Source organism: Choloepus didactylus, chromosome 2, assembly GCF_015220235.1.
Source record: "Choloepus didactylus isolate mChoDid1 chromosome 2, mChoDid1.pri, whole genome shotgun sequence".
Classification (NCBI taxonomy): Eukaryota; Metazoa; Chordata; class Mammalia; order Pilosa; family Megalonychidae; genus Choloepus; species Choloepus didactylus.
In genome coordinates this window covers 224235171-224254991 of record NC_051308.1, presented here as the reverse complement: position 1 = coordinate 224254991, position 19821 = coordinate 224235171, and the positions used below count along the sequence as shown (strand labels likewise).

General features: G+C 52.9%; 1 protein-coding gene across 3 annotated transcripts in view; it reads left to right on the top strand.

Moving 5' to 3' along the window:
* Window positions 1-19146, top strand: part of MAN1C1 (mannosidase alpha class 1C member 1) — a 144868-nt gene extending 125722 nt beyond the window's left edge. For all 3 annotated transcript variants that reach the window (XM_037828123.1, XM_037828122.1, XM_037828124.1), the window contains exons 8-12: window positions 6952-7067; window positions 13300-13519; window positions 15969-16141; window positions 17407-17522; window positions 18357-19146. In XM_037828123.1, coding sequence (XP_037684051.1) covers window positions 6952-7067; window positions 13300-13519; window positions 15969-16141; window positions 17407-17522; window positions 18357-18477 — 746 coding nt within the window. In that variant the 3' untranslated portion in view covers window positions 18478-19146. The remainder of the gene's footprint in view (window positions 1-6951; window positions 7068-13299; window positions 13520-15968; window positions 16142-17406; window positions 17523-18356) is intronic.
* Window positions 19147-19821: the final 675 nt, after the last annotated feature.

Sequence of the window (19821 nt, the reverse complement as noted above, 5' to 3'; positions counted from 1 at the left end):
GGACTCCCTGGGTACCACCTGCATTCCCAGCATCTTGGGGATTTTGTTATTACCATTATCAGTTGTGGTAGCTGATGCAATGCTACTGTTTATTAAACACCTGCCCTATGCATCCTCCTCACACAAGCTGTCTCCAGCCTCCCATCAGTGCTGCAGCCTCCAGCCTCTTATGGGGGCCACTGAAGCCTCCTCCATCATCCCCCAAACCTGTGGGAATGTTCCAGGATGGAGCTGTCTACTCCAGAAGTAGCTCCAAGAGCGGCCATGCATCCTGTCCCAGCCCCTCTGCTCTGGTTCCCTACTTGCAAATTTAATTTAAAACACGAAAAATGTTTTAACAGAGCCTGACTATATAGCAGTATAAAAACCATTAATTCACTCCTGGTATCTTAAACCTAGAAGAAGCAGCCCCAGGAGTCCTTGTTGTTCTTGGTTCAGAGGCTTGTTTCTCAACCAGCTGGGGCTCGATCACTGGAGTGTCATTCACAGCCCCCAGCCCCACTCACTGGGACAGAACGGAGGTGAGGGGATGCCCAGCCGAGAGAGTGCCAAAGAGCCTCCCAGGCCTCTGGGATGTGTGCCTGGTGCCAGGAGAAGCAGGTAGAGGCTCCAGCCTTGCCCTCCTGACCAGAGCCCTGGACTTGTGGTCATGATCAGCAGACATTGGTGGCAAAGGGTCCACAGGCCCTAGCTCTAAGCCTGCCCAGAGCCCCCACCTCTACTGCCTCTGCCCAAACAAGGACCTTCTCCCTTCCCCTCAGAAATTGCGGAAGAAGCGAAGACTCAGGGTCCAGGTAGACCTGAGTCTAAAAGACTGCATGGTTTGGGTGATCCACTTTATCTCCTTGAGCCTGATTTCCTCTCCTGCAAAATGGGAATGACGGTGCCTGTGTTTCATGGCTTGAGAGGCACTCCAGAGCTGTCAGGTGCCACGGTGGCAATGGCGGGGACACCCTACCGAGTAGTCCTGCAGCTGAACTGAGGCTGAGAGGCCACCCCAACCAAGAGGTTGGGAGCAAAGCTTCTCTGTTTTGTCCCATGCATCACTACACAGGGCTGGAGCCCAGGAAGCCTCTAGAATCAGAGCAGTTTGTCACCGCGGGTTTGCTCTACATGGTCCTTTTTGTCCTTAGCAGATGCCACTTGCTGATTAAAGTATCCTTGATGGGCGAGGTTCCAGGGTGGGGAGCCAGCTCTTCCAGGCAAAGGCAGAGACCAAGCCTTCCTGTCATCCTAATTTGCTTTGCTTGTGCCTTCATGAAGTCACCAACATGCACTGACCATCCATGTTGTGGCAGGCCCTGGACTGGCTCTGGGACTCGGGGCCTCTGTCCTCATGTGTCTGAGCACAGAAGTTGTGCAGAGTCTTGAGACAGCCCTGGGTGGGGGGACTGGCCCTGAACCTGAATCCATCCCCTGGAGTTCCAGTGGAACCGTAGTCTCCCCAGCCCTGCTGAATCAGGACCTCAGCACTGCGCAGGTGGGGTGGTGGTAGATAGGAGTCTGGGATTTTAGCAAACTCGCCTAGACATGTGAGTACAGGAGGTGGAATGCAGGAAGGGCTGCCTTGGCATCCCGCCCGAGCTTTTGTCTGTGACTTTTAGGGGGGCCCTCAAAAACAACACCCATTGTTTCTCACACTTGTTCCCCTTGGAGGGGAAGTTCAGAGGATCTGGGGCCATCGCTGTAGAGTTGTCTGCTGTCAGAGTGGCCGTGCAGACAAGCCTGTCTCCCCAGGGCCAGCATGATCAGGGACTGATCCCCAAAAGGCAGTGGGGGCAGTGTCATACTTTTGTGACTTGCTGCTGGCCGCTCACAAAGCACAACGAATGCATTAGTGCTCAGACTGCCTTATGAGACGGGGGCGTGAGTCCCACCTTTCAGGTAGAGAAATGGACACTCACAGTAACTTGCCTATGGTGACACAGCAGGTAAGGGGCGGAGGCAGGATGCAAGCCAGGGTCTCTGACCCCAGACTGTCTGTGCTCCCCACTGGATCTCGTCACTCCTCTGTGACTTGGCAGGCATGGCACCAGGGCAGGCCATGGAAGCCCCACTTCTGTCGCAAAGCAACTGTGACCCTAAGACTGGGGAGACAGAGTGATAATAATGGCTCACATTTGCTGAATATGTACTCTGTGCCAGGGACAGTTTTAGGCACTTTACTTGTATGAACTTACTTAATTCTCCCAACAACCCTGAAAAGTAGGTACTAGTACTATCTCCAGTGTCCAGATGAAGCAACTTAGAAACAGAGAGTTAATTACCTCAACCAAAGGTTGCACAGTTGGAAACTGGTGCTGGGATTTGCACGCTGGCCTTCCTGCTCTAGAGCTCAGGATCTTGGCTGTCCAGTACGCAGCAAGCAGAGAGAGAACAGCCATTCAGTGCTGTGATGATTGGGGTGTACGGCAAGGGCTTCTGGGGGACAAGGACTTGGTCTAGATCCAAAAGGCAGTTGAATGGAGAAGAGCATGGCAGAGAGAACATTCCAGCAGGAGGCCAGGCACCAGGGAGGGACCTGGCGCCTTCAGCGTATGTGCATGAGGCCCACATGCATGTGACGATGGCAGCAGGGAGTGGGCTCCCTGCCACAGTGACAGCTCCTTGGACCAGGGCCCTGGTTTCTGCTCCCCGCTATATCTCCAGGTCCCACACAGCGCCTGGCATGCAATGCATAGCCATTAAATTAACTAATTAATGTGCTAGAAACTAAAGTTGTAATCCAGGTTCTGCCACTAATTGGCCAAGCCACTTAACCTCTCAAAGCCTCGGTTTCCCCACCTGGAAAATGGAAATAATGACGCCTTTCTTTCCCAGCCCCGAAAGGCAGAAAGTCCCTAAGCAGCAGTAGGTGTTGTTCAGATGTCAGACATTATTTGAAGAAGTGGTTCTTTGTGTGCTCAAAGTGGAGGAACACATCTGGAGTATTTCTGAGTGCATCCTGTTATGTATAACTGCTGGGTGGGGATTAGGGGTGCATGGCCTCCAAGCCCCTGGAAGGCAACTTGAAGAGGAGATGAGATGTGTTTGTTGTGTCCATGGAGGGGGGTAGGAGGATGGTCAAGGGCCACAGGATCCAGATTTCGGTTCAGTCTTCCAAAAGGTAGTGCGTTCCCATCACTAACAGTAGCAAGCAGACTGCCTTAAGAGATGGGGCGACAGCCAGCCGTGACACTGCAGGGGGCCTTTCCTGTCTGGCCTGAGGCTTCCATGATCTTCAGGTCCAGGGGACCCCGAAAATGCAACCCAGGAATTTTCCTCATTCCCAAGTGGCTTGCTGCAAAAAACCAATGCAAAATATTTTTACCCAAACACACTGCCCAATCCAAAAATGCAGGAAGAAAATGAATAGGTTTGAGTTACCGTTTATGGCCATGGAAAGAGACCATTCAACAACCGTTACTGCTTTTAATCGCAAGACCTGACTGGGTAGAGAGATAAACTATTCTGCTGGCCTTGGCTGCTGAAGACAGGGCTGCAGAACCCACAAAGAGAAGAGGGGTGTGGCTTCCCACCCAAACATTTACCTTGGCAGATTGCAGGAGAGCCCCCGAGTAGCCTAATTTCCTTTTCAGGCTGCATCAGGGGATGCAGGTCTGGGCAAAGTGGGTCACATATGGAAAATTGTTTCATATCAATAAAATATGACTCTGAGGCCTGCTGAAGAGCAAGGGGAGGTCATAAACCCCCGTTCATCCGGTGCCTGCCTGCTGCCTCTCCTGGCTCTGGTGCCCGGGGTCATCTCAGGCTTTTTGTTTTTTGTTGTTGTTGTTGTGTGCATGTATGTGCATGTCTAATTCTTCTGGAGATCATAACATTACCACCTTGCATAAGCTGAGTACATTCACATTATTTTCCCTCGAATCTTCCGAACAAGCCTGTCAGCAGGATAGGCCACTTCATGGTTCCGTTTGCAACCATGGAAATTGCAGCTTGGGGAGGCAAAGGAGGAGTGAGGGCTGCCTCCCAGGTCTCCAGGCCTCTGGACCCGCCTGCGTCCCAGAACTCGTTGAAACTGAGCTTCAGGGTGGTAACAGGGGAGAGCCAAGACCTTCCCTGCTGCCAAGATTTCACACCCGGACAAATCCAATCTCCTGTAGGCACCGTGCAGATGAGACCCACCCAGCAGAGCCACTTAGAGCTCCGAGAGCAGCTGGGGAGGGCTCACAGGCCCTCCAGTTGGCCTCTGAAGAAGTTTGTCCTCCTTGTCCGCTGCCTGGACAAGAGAAGAAGGGAAATGGCAAAGCTGGATTCTCCCTGATGACACGAGAGTGTGAGCTGCCCACCAGCTGTAGCCTGGCAGCTCCCCGGCTTCATGCTGCTTTGCTGCCAGCCCCAAGTGCAAGGAAAGGACACAGGAACCTGCAAAAGCTGTCCCTGCCCTTGGGCTCAGAGATACCATCAGGGCTTCCCCTTTTCCCATTTTACAGATCAGAAGACTGAGGCCCCGAGGTGGGGACAGCCTGCCCAGAGCTCAGGGCAGATCCACGTCTTCTAATTCCCACTCCTTCCCCCAGGGTACTGCTCAGTGTCAGGGAAGACACTGTACATGCACATGTCATAAAGCAGTGGGATGTAATCCTCTCATACACACAAATGAGGGTTGTCCACTTTGAGTCCCCTTGGGAGGCCATGTGCCTGTCCCAAAGAGGGTATTATGTCTCAAGCATCCGTGGAACTCCTGACCTGGCTTCTCTCTCCTGCACATGCCTGCTAGACAAAGCCCTCAGCCATTTCACACACACACACACACAGAGGTCACATGATAAAGTCCTTGGCTTGGCATTCGAGGCTCTTTCCAGCCCAGCTCAAACCCACTTTCCATTCATTCATTCAGAACTTAACCAGGCATGTGCCATGTGCCTGGCCACATAAGTACTGAGTATAGAGCGCTGAATCCTACCCTGTCCCTCCCCTCAGGGAGCCCAGTCTAGTTGGGGAGGCAGCCCCCAAAACAGATACATAGAGTACAACATTGGGAGCATAGCAGGGGAGAGCTACTACTGAGTGTTTCCAGGGGAGGCCACTGGCCAGATGTTTCACCTGCCTCATTTCACTCAATCCTTCCATAATCCCAGGGGGTGGAGGTGGGGGGCTGTGAACAAGATTGTGAGAACAACGAGGAGGAGAGGAGGGGGGTGCCTGAGCCCAGAGGTAGCGGAGAAGGAAGCGTCAGCGTGAGAGAAAGAGAGGACTCTGGGTGGGGGGGTGAGAGAAGCATGGTGGGTGCTGGGAGCCTTGGGGTGGCCGAAGAGCAAAGGGACGTGAGTCTGAGATGACCATGACCTTAGCTGCTGTGCCCATGAGCTAGGGTGCCCTTCTGTGGCCATGGGGACCAGCCCCAGGGCTTTAAGCAGAGGCCACCCCAGTCCGACTTCCAGCCACCCTGCCCCCTCCTCCAGGCAGGCCTCCAGCTCCAGCTGTGGACACATCCTCTGAAGGCTGCACCGGGCTCAGCCCTGCCATTCTGCATTTGCTCAAGCCATGCCCTACACCTCAGAATGGGAGCCAGGGTTGGAGGGCACTGTGTGGAAACATTTCTTCACCAAATATACTTTTGGAAAGCACCCAGCAGAGTACCCATTTTTTCCTCTGCCATTGCAAAGTCCAGCTCCATGGCCCTACCCACACCCCTAGCCTACACTGACCCCCCACACACACCTCCCCAAGCTCATGCTTTATCTTGTGCTTTCCAATTTTTGCAAGCACTTTTCCCATTCCTGAGCCCTTAGCTGGGTCAGGCTTTGTTTGGGATGGGGCTAGAAGAACTCATTTACTGTGCCATTAGTCTGCCTTCAGTCCCCTTCTGGGCTCTGTCCATCTGTCTTTGGGTCCTTCCCCACTCTTTTCCTTTCTTCCTATAGGCATCTTGGCTTTCACCCTCTGTTGACTGTATAGAGCCTCAGAAAGCATGGGCTCCACGACTCACCAGCTCGGTGGCCTTGAACAAACCAGTTTTCCCATCCAGAAATGGGGTTGATGGTGCTTATGCTGCAGGGTTCTTGGGGGAGATTAACATATAAATGATGGAGTAAAGCTCTTGGCCCATAGTAGACGCTCAATAGATGGCAGCTGCTGGCATTTTGTCTCTCTCCCACCCACTTTCCCTCTCTTTCTATCCCTCTTTTGCAACGTGCTTTGCATCCCCCAAGCCCACCTTCAATCCACCTGCTGTCTTCCTCAATCTGTGTCTCTGCTTTAGTGAATCATCCCATGAAACTGAGGTGTGTTTTTCTGTGATATCTGCTAAATGCCTTTATGTTTCCCCGTTGCTAATTTTTAAAGCATGGTAGTGAAATTTTTCCGTGCCTTGCTGCTGGGGTTGACCCATCTTCTCCTACCACCCTTGGTGGAGAGATGTCCTCCCTTGGCGGTCACCTCCAGAGGCCCTGCTCCGTGAGACGGCATCTTCAGACCCCATGCTTCTCCATCCCTGCTCCTTCGAACTCCCTTTATCCCAATTTGCTAAATTTAAACTCTTTTTTCCAGAGTGGCCTTGCGCTAGAGGGTCTGACCGACTAAATTAAGGCTCTCCTTCCCACTTTCCATGGCCTTTTAGGAACCCGCCAGCATTAATTACCATGTTTGTCACTGGGTAATAAAAATCTCTGAACTCCCTGCCACCAGATTATCTCTTTAAAGAAATGCAACTCATTTACAGTTAATAACCAGAGGCCCCGCCGTCAGCCCGCCGCAGCGAGGTGATTTATGGCACCTGGGAGGAGCCCGTGCAGTTCTGAGCAGGGGGTCACAAGGGACAGCCCTGGTTTTCTCGAGTTGCAGGCTGTGTCACCCTCTCAGCCCCACCCGGGCTTCGGTACCTGCTGATTAAATGTTCGCCCCCCACTGCCCACACCCAGCTCCGGGGCCGCCGAGGCCGACCCCTCAGTCCCGCCGGCATGCGCCAGCAGATGGAGATAACGTTTTTGTCCTCTTTTCCCCTCACAGACCACGTCTCCATTGGAGGACTCGGGGACAGTTTTTATGAATATTTGATCAAATCCTGGTTGATGTCAGCCAAGACAGATACGGAGGCTAAAAATATGTACTACGAGGCCTTGGAGGTAAGACAGGTGCTTGATTCTTTGTGGGCGGGTGGTCACTGGCCACAGACTCTTTGGGCTGCACAGGCCCCTGAGTGCTGGGGGGCAGCGGGGGACCGGATCAGCAGAGCCTTGCCCACCCCCTCCCCCATGGTGGGCTGGCAAGGAGAATGACAAGGCTTTCCACACCCTGTCCTGTGGCTCCTCCGTACACCCCAGAAATTGGGTTGCATCCTTGCTTTACAGGCGTGAAACCCAGGTTCAGGGAGGTTGTGTGATTTGTCCAAGGTGTCACGGTAAGCGATGGTCCGTCTGGCTCAGAAACCCGGTCCCCGCTTCCAGGGTGTCTGAGTTTTGGTTAACAGGTCGGAACCCAGCACTCAGCCAGACTGTGACCTGGAGCCCCCAACCGAGGCTGCCAAAGTCAGGCCGGCTGTGTTCCTGACAAACAGAGGAGATGGAACTGGCAAGCCCAAGCTAGGAAGGGCCTCCCTCGGGGGAGCATCCAGTTCTGCTCCTCCTTGTTTCCTGGATGGAAACCAAGGCCCAGAGAGGGGAAGGTGCTTGCCCAAGGCCACACAGCCCAGAGCTGGCAGAGCTGGCCCTAGAGCCAGGTCTGCTAAAGCATCCCCCTGCCCCACACCACTGCTGATCTGTCTGGTGGAGTCATCCATGGGGTGTGGATAAATGGGATGATGGGCTGAGCTCAGTTCCCTCCAAAGAGGGGAGACTGTAGGACAGAGAGGGGGGATTATGGAATTCCACCCATGCATCAACAGATACCTCTGAGCCTCACTAAGGAAAAGGCACTGGGCAGACCCTGCTCTGTGCTATGCACAGGGACCCTCACCTTAGTGCTCAAGAGCCTCAGTTTCCCCACAAAGTAAGTTGAGCAGGTTGCATCTACTCTACACCTCCATGGTCTAAGCTACCACCTTCTGTCCCCTAAACTGGACCCCTGCTTTCCTTCTGTATGCCCTTCCCCAGGTCCATCCTCCACCCAGCAGCCAGAGGGGCTGAAAACCCATGGCTCTCTCCTCACTGGCTTCTCTTAGCACTTGGAATAAACCGGACCCCTCAGCTTTGCCTGCCAGGTCCCACATGACCTGATTGCTTTACATCTCCTACACTATGCTCTCTTTACTCCAGCCTTCCTGCTCTTCCTCAGACACATGGGGCTTGTTCCTAGCCCGGGCCTTTGCACTTGCTGTCCCCTACGCCTGGAATGTCTCACGTCCAGACATTCAGATGGCTGGGCCCCACTTGTCGGTCAGCTCTCACCTTGAACATCATGGACGTTAACCTTTCCCAGCCACTCTCTGTCACATCCAACAGGCTTATTCTCTTCTTCACCTTTATGAGTATCTAACGTTATATTGTATTTACTTGTTTATTGTCTATCTCCCCCAAATAGAATGTGAGCTGTGTCAGAGCAGGGATCTTGCCTGCTCATTCACCCTATATGCCCCACTCCTAAGATAGTGCCTGGCACATAGTAAGTGCACAGTAACTATTTTGTGAATGAATGAATGAATGAATGTATGCTGAAAGGACTGACAGAAGAGTGGGTGGGTGGATGGATGGATGGGTGAGGGTGGTTGGTTGGATAGATGGATGATCTCAAAACGCCCTCTGATACCAGGCATTGGCCAGGAAGGGGAGTGCTTTCTTTTACTCTGAAATAGGCCTCCAGAGCCATGGACCCTTTAAACTGTGGGCTCGGCTTTTGTCCCTGTCCAGTTCCCTGGTGACCAGTGCCTCAGTCATGCAGCAGCAGCTCCCGGGACTCCAGGCCATGCCCCGTCTGCCCCACATTAGCTGAGCCAGGTCTGGCCTGTCACAGGGTTCCAAGGGCAGTGTCCACCAAGTGACTTGGACACACTTCCACAGGGGACAAAGGAAACATCAACTAAACAAAGTTAACAAGCAGCCTGGCTCTCTCCCCTCAGGGCACACTGTGGTTGAGGCTTCAAGGAAAGAAGTGGTCATGAATTATTTACACAACTGGGAGTTTTATGGAAAGCACTTGATTGAACAGGCCAGGACTGGGCTTTGCTCCCTGCCTTTGATCTCCCAGGGGAAGAGCCTGGAGCCCCTCTAACCCGGGGTAGAGGCTTGGCAAGCCTGGGGCTTTGAAGAATGTTCTACTTGTTCTCTGCCTTGTCTGCAATTTGAAATCACCTAGGGAGCTGTAAAATCCTGATGCCCCAGCCATGGCCCTGACCACTCACATCGGAGCCTCTGAGGATGGGACCCAGACATCAGGGTTTTGAAGCCCCCAGGTGACCCCCTTGTGAGGCCAGGGCTGGGAACCGCTGGGTGAGGCCAAGGATTCTCACACTTGCTGGCACCCGAGGATCACCTGGGATCACCTGGGAGCCTTCCAGTCTCCCCGTGCCTGAGCCCCATGGAGATCTGATGTGCAGCCAGGAGTGGAGCCACCAGGTTAGGCAAGGGGGGGTGCAGACAGGTCTGCCGGAGCGCTCCCTGAGTGTCATGGGGGGGGGGTCAGCAAGAATGACAGCAGGAAATTCTGTCACCAGGGCCTCCCCTGGACAGGTGCTGAGCGCCTTGCCTTATTTGATCTCCACAACCACCTGTTGAAGGAGGTGTCATTCTCCCCATATAACAGATGATGAAACTGAGGCCACGGTCACACAGCAACAAGTGCTAGAGCAACCCAGGCCTGACTCCAAACACAGAGCTCCCGCTTCCCCTTATTGGCTGCCAGATCCCAGAAGAGCCTGATTTGCCTCCAGATTCCTCCTGGGGATGCTCAGATGGGGTCCCCCCGGGGGAAAGGAAGGAACGGTCCTTGAGCTCAAGCCCAAGCATCCTTTCCTTTATTTAATCCTCACAACCATCCCAGGAATTGTTATTCCCAATTTTCAGGTGAGGAAAGTGGGTCTTCAGAGAAGTAAAATAACTTGCCCAAAGCCACCCAATTCTTAAATTGCAAAGCTGGGATTTCCACCCAGGTCAGTGACTCCCCGCTCAGCTCTGCACCGTCTCTCACAGCTGGCTGCCAGCCTGCGCTGTCTTGTGTCTTGCCCAGATCAGGGTTTTAGGGAGTCTTGCCTTTTTTTTTTTTTATCTTCATTTTATTGAGGTATATTCGCATACCACATAGTCATACAAAACAAACTGTGCATTCGATTGTTCACAGTGAGTCTTGCCTTTTATCTTTGCATCTGCTTTTCTCAATTTTACCCTCAGGGAGTCTGGTCTATAATTTCCTCTTTCCCATCATTACTTAATTTGGGGTTAACCCCGAATGGAAATAGTTGTAAATTCTGCTCACCTCTGGGAGACAGTCCCAAAGGCGTAGATTTCCTGCTACCATGCTTGACCCTTTGGAATCTCCCCGGGATGTCTGTGTTCTCTCCGAAGTGCTGACAGCTGGTCACGCTGAAGCAGTTTCTTGCCCTGGACTAGCACCAACCGCCTCGCAGCACCTGAGCAGACCCCAGCCCAGCCCCCGGCTCCCAGGCATCCTCAGCACCCCTCCCTTTTTGGAGCAGGTGCCCTGGCACATCTAATCATCAGTGGGGTCCTGCTGCCAGCCCACCCACCCCAGGCCCTTACAGAATTAAAAACTGATCAAGGAGTGAATTTTGATCGAGCCCCTTCCTTCCATATGCTGGGCACTGGCTGGACGCTGCAGCGGCGGCTTCTGCCATCCCATAGCTCTCAGAGTCCTGGGAGAGAGACAGACATCGAGAGAAGTACACGCAAAGATGTATACCTGATGTGTGTATACATGCAAAGATGTATACATGACGTGGAAGGAGCATTCTGTAGAAAAATCCCAGGGTGTGAAGGGAGAGCGACAGAGCGGTAGTGCCAATTTAGATGGAGCATCCTTACTAGAAAGGGTGTCTGGGGGCAGCCTGAAGACCAAGTTGGAATTAGGGGGCAGAATTGGACAGGAGCCTGGGGGAGAAGGAGCAGGGGACAAAGCCGAGGCTGGAGAAAATGGAGACTTTGCAGAGAGACATTCTCTGACCTTGCTCTTACAAAGCAGGACACCTTCCTCCCTGAATTTTTCTTTTTCCCATATCAGCCTCTCAATTTGTTTCACTCAAAATGCCAACGATAAATTGGGATTCCTGCAATATCTGATTTTTGATTCTTGCACGTATCTGATTTTGTTGGCAAGTTTCCTGTCTCTACACTAACAGGTGAGCTCCCTGAGGCAGGTGGGCTCCAACCCGTGAGCTGCCCCCCCAGCACCCAGCACAACGCTGGCTCCAAGGAGGCTCTACAGGATATTTGACAGAAGGGGGGTGTACCAGTTTGCTACAGCTGCCATTAGGCAAAATACCAGAAATGGATTAGCTTTTATAAAGGGAATTTATTAGGTTACAAATTTACAGTTCTAAGGCCATAAAGGTGTCCAAACTAAGGTGTTAACAAGAGGATACCTTCACTGAAGAAAGGCTGATGGTGTCCAGAACACCTGTCAGCTGGGAAGGCACGTGGCTGGCATCTGCTGGTCCTTTGCTCCCGGGTTCTAGTTTCAAAATGGTGTTCTCCAAAATGCCTCTGGGCTTTTGTCTCTCTTAGCTTCTCTCTCACCTCTGTGCATCCCTGCTTATTCTCCCTGAGTGTTTCTCTCTAAGTGTCTGGGAGTCCTCTCTTAGCTTCTCCAGGGCAAACTCTGGGCTTCATCTCTTAGCTTAGCATCTCCAAACACCCTTCTGTCTGCATCTCCCAGCGTCTCCAAGAGCTTGTCTGGGTGGGTTTGTGTCAGCTCTCAGCTTTTCCCGGGGACAGACTCCGGGTTACGTATCTTAGGTTCTCTCCAAAATGTCTCTCTCAGCTTCTCTGGGCTCCTTTTCTCCATGAGCCCTCTTAAAAGACTCCAATGAATTAATCAAGACCCACCCGGAAAGAATTTAATCAAAATTCTCACCCAGAGCTGGGTGGGTTACATCTCCATGGGAACATTCAATCAAAAGGTCCCACCCTACAAGACTGGATTAGAAGATCATGGCTCTTCTGGGGTCCACATGGAGTCTTCTGGGGTCCAAAACAGTTTCAAACTGGCACAGGGGTTGAGGGGAGGAGATGCAGGGATGAAAAGAGGCCGGTGTGGCTGGGCAGGGGCCTGAGGAGGGGGGCGGGAGACAGGCAGGAAAGGAAGCGTAATAAATTGTAACATTTATTGAGGACTCTGAGCAGGGAAATATGCTGACCTCAGAAGATATATCCCATTTAATCCTCACAATTTAAGTAGGTAAAGGCTCTTAATTCCATTTTACATATTAAGAAGCTGAGACACAGAGAGAACATATGACCTGCTCAATGTCACTCACTTGGCACTGGTGGAAATGGGATTTGAACACAAGGAGCCCGCACCCACCACCATGTCCACAGCATTGGGCTAAACCTCAGGGTCCACATCAGGCAGAGGCTCGGAGGCCCCGCTGGGCTTTCTCCTAAAGCACCGGGAAGCCACTGTGACGTGAGCCGGTCCATGATTCACTAAGTACAGGGATCCCCTGCAGGACAGATTGGAGGGGCAAGAGCGGAGGCAGAGGCCTGGCCAGGGCTGAGAGGTCTGGCCTGAGGGCTGGGTGAGCGGCTGCCCCATCACATCCTACACACCCACACCCCAACATCTTCTGGAGTTCCCACCAGAAAGGAGCGGCCATTGGGTGGTGGAAGGAGCAGTGCCTGGGGGATCCAGAGGTCTGGTTCTGGTCCTGATTGGTGACCTGGAGAAGCAACTCGACTGCTCATCTGTAAAGGACACGACCGGCCGTCTTCCGGGCTTGTGGCATTAGAAAATGTACAACAAAGGGCCTGGAGAGAGCAGCTCTTAATTTTCTGCGGGTCCTTTTGGAGAATATGTAAATATGTGGACCTTTTCCCCAGAAAAATGCACATACACGAAAGCATTACATACAATTTTCGGGGTTTCCTGGGCCCCCTGAAGCCCATCCACAGGCTTGTTGGGCTGCAGGCTAAGAACTCCTAACAGGGTATGATGAAGGATGATAATTTTGAAAGATTGGAGAGAATCGTCCCAGGAGCCGCCTGTGTGCAACGTCCCCGCGGGCAGCAGGCCTCAGCCCTCTGAGTGGCAGGCCCCCCGCTGGCCCCCGTCAGGGACCACCACACAGACCAAGGGGTTTCCTTTGCCTGGGATGAGGGCTCAGCAGAGCTGCATTTGCTCCTGTCTCCAAAATACTCATTTTCCGTCCTTTCTCCCTCCCTTCTCCCTGCCCAATTCCTACCTTGCTCCCAGGCAATAGAGACCTACCTGCTGAACGTCTCTCCCGGGGGCCTGACCTACATTGCAGAGTGGCGAGGGGGGATTCTGGACCACAAGATGGGGCACCTGGCCTGTTTCTCAGGGGGCATGATCTCCCTCGGTGCTGAGGATGCCAAGGAAGAAAAGAGGGCCCGCTACCGGGAGCTTGCAGCCCAGATCACCAAGACGTGCCATGAGTCATACGCCCGCTCAGGTAACCCTGCAGAGGGAAGGGGCAGCAGGAGAAACTCAGGCTAGACACTAGAGAGAACTGGGAAGACCAGCAGAGTGGCAATGAGTGAAGGGAACACGAGGTCTTGGGGAAGTCTCCCCTTGGAAGTTATGTCAAATTTGAACTAGAGACATGCTACCCATGCCCTGAGATTATACTCTAAATTAAAGGGGAAATAGTAACAGTGCATTGAGCACTTGGTGTGTGCCAGATGCTGATCAGCACTTGACACACACAGCATCGCTGAACCTCACAACACAGAGGAAGAAACTGAGGCTCAGCTATGATGTGACCAAGGTCCTCCAGCCCTGAGGCAGAAACATTGGCTTCCTGAGCCCAGCAAATTGCTTCACCTTTAGTCTCCCACCCCAAATGTGCCTCTGCCTTTCCCCACGGGCACCTCTCCATTTACGGGATCTGACACCTCCCTGTTCAGCTCTTTGACCCAAAGCCACCAGAGAACTTGGCAGTCTCTTGATCATCCTCATCACCAAATTGTCAAATGCTGGAGACAGACGTCACGTTCAAGAGCACAAGCCCAACTCCTTATTTTACACATGGGGAAACTGAGTCAGCACAGAGCAAGGAAATGACCTGGCCCAAGTCACACTGTACATGAGCAGGACCAGGTCTGCTGGTGCCCAGGCCCACCCTGCCTGCTCCCTCTCTAAACAGCCCCCCTGAGAAAATCCCCAGTCCCCAATGACCCCAGGAGATGCCCACTGTCCAAAGGTCCCCCTAGTCGTGGGCGGGGAGGACCTGAGATTTGCAGTTGACATCCCTAGCTCAAGTGCTGCTCTGCCACCTGTTCAGTGGAAATAATAACACGGGTCTCCCAGGTTGAGGCAGAGGGTCTCACAGGAAAGCACCTGGCCAGCGTTCACAGCCCACGGTGCGGGAGGTGTTTGTTAGCGGCCCTGCTGGGCCCACCCGCGAGGCCTACCACAAACGCATCTCTTCCTGCTCCAGTTGAAGCTGGGTCTCCTGGAACTGTTTCCAGGAAGCTGTTGATTTGCGATGGGTCCTTAAAACTGGTCTTCCATCCCTTCAGAGCTTGCACTGCCAGGGCCATAAACAAATAGGAAATCTCAGGAATAATAAAAAGCTCGCTGTTTGTCTGTGACAATCAGTGCAGCCCATAAAAGCCTGCTTAATAGAGCATATTGTTCCAGCCAGCCCGGCTCGGCCCACGGCCCTGCAACACTCACTCTTGCCCTCACCCCTTCAGCAGCTTGGCAAACCGACTGTTTTCCTCTGGAGGCTGGGGAGGGCGGGCTCTGGCTAATTCCTCTTCCATGGAGCCCTCCGTGGAAGAGTAGGATGTCCTCCAAAGCTTTGATCTGCAACTCTCAAGGAAAAGCAACCCAGGGCTTCTCAGGGTCCCGAGCCCTATTGGAGAAAGGCAGGGCAGCAGAGCTGGGCACTCAACTCACCTGGACAGGATGGATGGGAATTAAATGGAGGAAAGTCTGATTCGTATGCCCTGAATTTTAGACCTAGAGAGTCAGACCAGGAAGGGATACTGCATCAGACAGACTGAGGGTCACATCCCAGCTCAGCCACAACTCACTGTGTTACCTTGGACAAGTTACTTAACCTCTCTGATCCTCAGTTTCCACATGTGAGAGAGAGGGATAGTGACATCTGCCTTAGCAAAAAAATGTGTATACATATATATATATATATATTTTTTTTTAAGGATTTGAAATAATATATGCAAAGCACCCAGCACAGTGCTTGAAATCCTAACTGGTGGCTGCAGTGGTGGTTATAATCATGGTCACTCAGAAAACAGTAGTAGCAGCAAATTGTGCAAGAACAGAAACAAAACAAGAAATCAACAAAAAAAAAAACATAGGCCTCACCAGGCCTTTTATATTCATTTCCCTCTGCCTGAGCAGATACATTTGTGGGCAAATGTTCCCCTCGTCTCCAGCTCAGTTTCCCAAACTGTGACCTCTGGAAGGCTGGTTCTGAAAGGGGTTGAGAGCAGTTCCCTAAGAAAGGGGGTTTGTGGAGAAGAGGGTTATACATTAGCTTACTAAAGGATCTGATAAGTCCTGCAGGCAAGAGACCATTTCACTTTGTTGAGCCCACTGTACCCCAAATATGATTAAACCTTGAACTCTTTCTTGGCTGGTTAACATCTGGCAGAGCTAGTATCTCAAAACACATAGTTGGGGAGCACTGCCCAAACCTTTGTCTCCCCAGACTGCTGAGTAGTTCATTCAGATTTTCAGAGTCCAAAACAGCAAAATTCTTGAGGTCTCGCCGAAGAGGGAAGCTGTGCCTTATCAGGCAGCCCCTGCAGGGCCCACCCTGTGCCAGACCATGACTGGGCATCGCTCCGGCCAGGGCTTCCTGGATTGCTGACAGTGGAAGGAAGGAGGCGGGAGGGCTGACCCAGGCCTCTGCTTGGTCATTCCCACAGACACCAAGCTCGGGCCCGAGGCCTTCTGGTTCAACTCGGGCAGAGAGGCTGTGGCCACCCAGCTGAGTGAAAGCTACTACATCCTGCGGCCCGAGGTGGTGGAGAGCTACATGTACCTGTGGCGGCAAACCCACGACCCCATCTACAGGGAGTGGGGCTGGGAGGTGGTGACGGTGAGTGGGTCCAGGGGGCGGGTATCGAGGTGGCGGGCACCCCTGAGAATTCCTAGCTGGTGTCCAAAACCCCCTAGCTCAGGCACCAAGAGGAGGGTGAGCCAGGCTGGCATCAGGCTCGGGTTCAGAGTGCCAAGGGTCAGGGTTACTGTCGGAGAGCCAAGAGTCCCCAGCAGAGCTGCTCAGAAATTTGTGACGAGAGTTTGGTAATTGTCCTAATTTGGGGGCTGGGGCCCAGGTGTGGGGCAGACTTAGAGGACCAAAGGCAGGGAGGCAGCCGGAGGGGGCCACGGGCATAGTGTTGTCCTTTCTTTTCCAGCAGACACTCTTCTGGCTCTGATTTCTCCTCTCCAATAGGAACTGGCCTCCAGGCCAGCAGCCCACCTTCAGACTCTTCCAAAGCCAGCTCAGCCCCAGGCAGCCCCCACCCCTTGCTGGGCCCTGCCCCCAGCTAGATGCCAAAGGCAGGGCTGGGATTCCAGAAGGTACCTCAGTAGATGCCTCTGTCCTCCACACACACACACGCACACGCACACACACACACACACACACACACACACACACACACACACACACGTGCCAAGTCTCTGAATGACAAGGCAAGACCAGTTCTAGGAGGCACATGCTGTCCTGGGGAGAGCCATACTCTCAGAGTGTCGCACTCAGGCAGGCACGACGGGGCAGCAGGTTAGCTTCCATGACCCATGAAGCTTGATTTATTGGCCCTGTGTCCACCTGATTCTCCGAGGCCCTGGTTCTTGACCTTCAAAGACCCAGTGTTTTGTGTTCTCGGGCTCAGCTGACCCCTCAGTGGGTAAAAATCTCATGTACATACAAAATACAACGATATACAGAAAAGCAGATGGCTGGATGGCCCAGCCACCTCCAGCTCTGGGACCGTGTCCCTGCAGAGAATCCCAGCCCACAAACGTTCCCAGTGGCCTTCCTCTACCCCTTCCGCTGCTCTAGATGAATTTGTCAGATCATTTTAGGTTTCCTCAGAGGCAAAGAGCAGCTTCCCACGGGGAAGGCAGGCCCCGGACACTAAGTCCTCAGGGGTAAGTGGACGGAGTGTGGCCTCACCAGCCTTGGGGCCAAGGGCGGCTGAAACCTGAAAGAATAATTAGGCCTGGGGGCTTGTGCAAATCCCAGGGATCCCCCATAGAGACGGGGCTGTCTGTTCCCAAGCTCTGGCCGCAGGGCAGGCCCGAGTCCCCGTGGGGTTGCTCCTCTCTCCGTGCTAAAGCCTGCCTTGCTATCCCCAGGCCTTGGAGAAATACTGCCGGACAGAAGCCGGTTTCTCCGGCATCCAAGATGTCTACAGCAGCATTCCCAACCACGACAACAAGCAGCAGAGTTTCTTTCTAGCGGAGACACTGAAGTGAGCCGGGGCTTGGTGGGTGTGCTTTCCAGAGGCAGCGAAGGGCTTTTCTCAAGGATGGGCAGAGGGGGTCAGTTTTCCCCTCCCCTTACCAAGAGTCAGGGTCTTGGGCACAGGAGGGCCCCCCAGATGGACAGAGGGGTTGGGATCCCCAGGGTTATCGCCCAGTTTCTCCACTGGGAGAGTGAGGCCAGGGGTCAGGGAGGCTGGGCTGGATCAGCCACCCCTAGGTATCAGCTGTGTGATGTGCTCCACTCCCTCTCTTTCTTGGGATGGAAGTCAGCTACTCCCTTCCTTGTTGTTCCCCAAGCCAGCCCTTTGTGCCTTAACCCTTAAGGCTGGATCGAATGGTCAGTTCCTTCCCCATGGCCTGGGAAGCTTGGGTTCTGGAGTCACAACTCCCTGTTTGTTTTAGTGCCCTAACATCCACTCATCCTTGTGTGCAGAGTCTCTTCAGGAGGCACAGGAGCAAGCAGCACAGGAGTTTGGACTGGTGCAGCACTCCAGCTGCCCTGCATGAAAGGAAAATCTAGGCCATAACGGGCCCTAGCAGGGCTCACATATGGGGCCAGGCAGGGAAAGTACCTGAGTGGGGGCGGGGGACAGAGCCAGGTTTACACCAGGTCTGTCTGACCCCAAACTCAGTGCCGTCCTCAGCATCCCACTGCCGCCTTCCTGGGTCTAGCCCTCCCAGCCGTTTTCGGGTCTTGGACCTCCCTGTGCCCTGAGCCCCAGGCCAGATGCCTGGACTTCTGAGGTCCTGTGCAGTGGGTCCCCCTTCTCCAAGGAGTCACTGACAGCTGTGCTTGCTTCCCTGCCCTGCCCTGGACCCAGGTATCTCTATCTTCTGTTCTCTGAAGATGATGTGCTCTCCCTGGAAGACTGGGTGTTCAACACAGAGGCCCACCCACTGCCGGTGAAGCACGTGGACAGCTCCAGCAGGGCCAGGGGCTGACACTGCCCATCTCCCAGCAGCTCCCAGGGATGCCGCAGAGACACCTTGCCTTTTTGGGATTCGGGACTGTTCTCGAAGGGCCTGGAACGTAGGTCCCATCCTGGGCAGACCCAGGGCAGGTCTTTCGGACAAGCAGCTTCTTTTCCTCTGTGAGGAGACAAGGACTCAGAGACATAGAGAGTCAGACAAGGGCCACAGTTACTGCAGGCTCCAGACATTCCTTTCTAAGGAGAATTTCTATGAAACCCACTCACTCGCCATTCCAGGGCCAAAGGACATCGACCCCACATGCTCACTTCACTTCTTTTCAGTTATGTTCTGTTTTGGTTTTTGCTTGATTTTGCCTTTTCTCTACTGGTGGGTTTTATCACAATTATATAGTTTTCAAAATCATGTGCTTTCTAAGACAGTGTCATCCCGATCAACTAAACCTTAAAGTGTTTGCACATGCACACACACACACACACAAATCTTGACCCCATTTTCTTTATTTTAAATGCCTTTTACCCAGCATTTACTATCTGTTCAATTCTGTGTCATTTACCTTTTAATTTGAGAAGGGGTTCCCCTTTGATTTGGGTCTAAGTGTTACGACTCACTAGTACTATTTTCATTATTGTAATGCAAAAAATCTGTGCACTAGAATAAAAGAGTTTATTGAATAAAAAATATGATTGGGCTCATTACACACCAGTGATTCCTGGGAAAACCATTGCAATGTTATCATCAGAAAGACTAATCAACAAGCAGTTGATTTAAGGTATAATTTAGTCAATGAGGAATTGGTTTTTAAATTGGTCCTGATATATTTAGGAGGTGTGAGGCCAACCCTTTAAATGGAGCTGGATATTTTATATGCAGGTGGAGGCTGGGAAGAGGCCCAGAAAGTGGGGGAGGGGGCAACTTGCCCGAGGTCTCACAGCCAATAAAAGGCAGCAGTGAACCTGGCCCCTGCAGTTTCCTGACCTCCCTAGTCCCATGTTTACCTCTTTGACAGTTCAGCAGATATTTTGTGAGTGCTTCCCATGGGCCAGACACGGGGTGAGATCCAGAGACAGTGTTAGCCACACAGTCATCAGCCCCGACCCCGGGAGCCTACAGTCAAACAGGGAGGGAGGCCGTCATGTCAGTCGACGGGAGTAAACTAATGGTGAGTGGCATGAAATGATGCAAAGGAGACAAACGGGGCCCAGGCGGTGACGGCCAGGGCCGACCTTAGGGGGTTGGGGAGAGCCTCTCTGGGTAGGTGACCTCCAAGAAGGGACTGAGATAAGGAGCTGCAGAAAGAATGTCTGGGAAAGGGATGAGCATCCCAACTCCAGCCCCGGTCCCACTCTTCCCAAT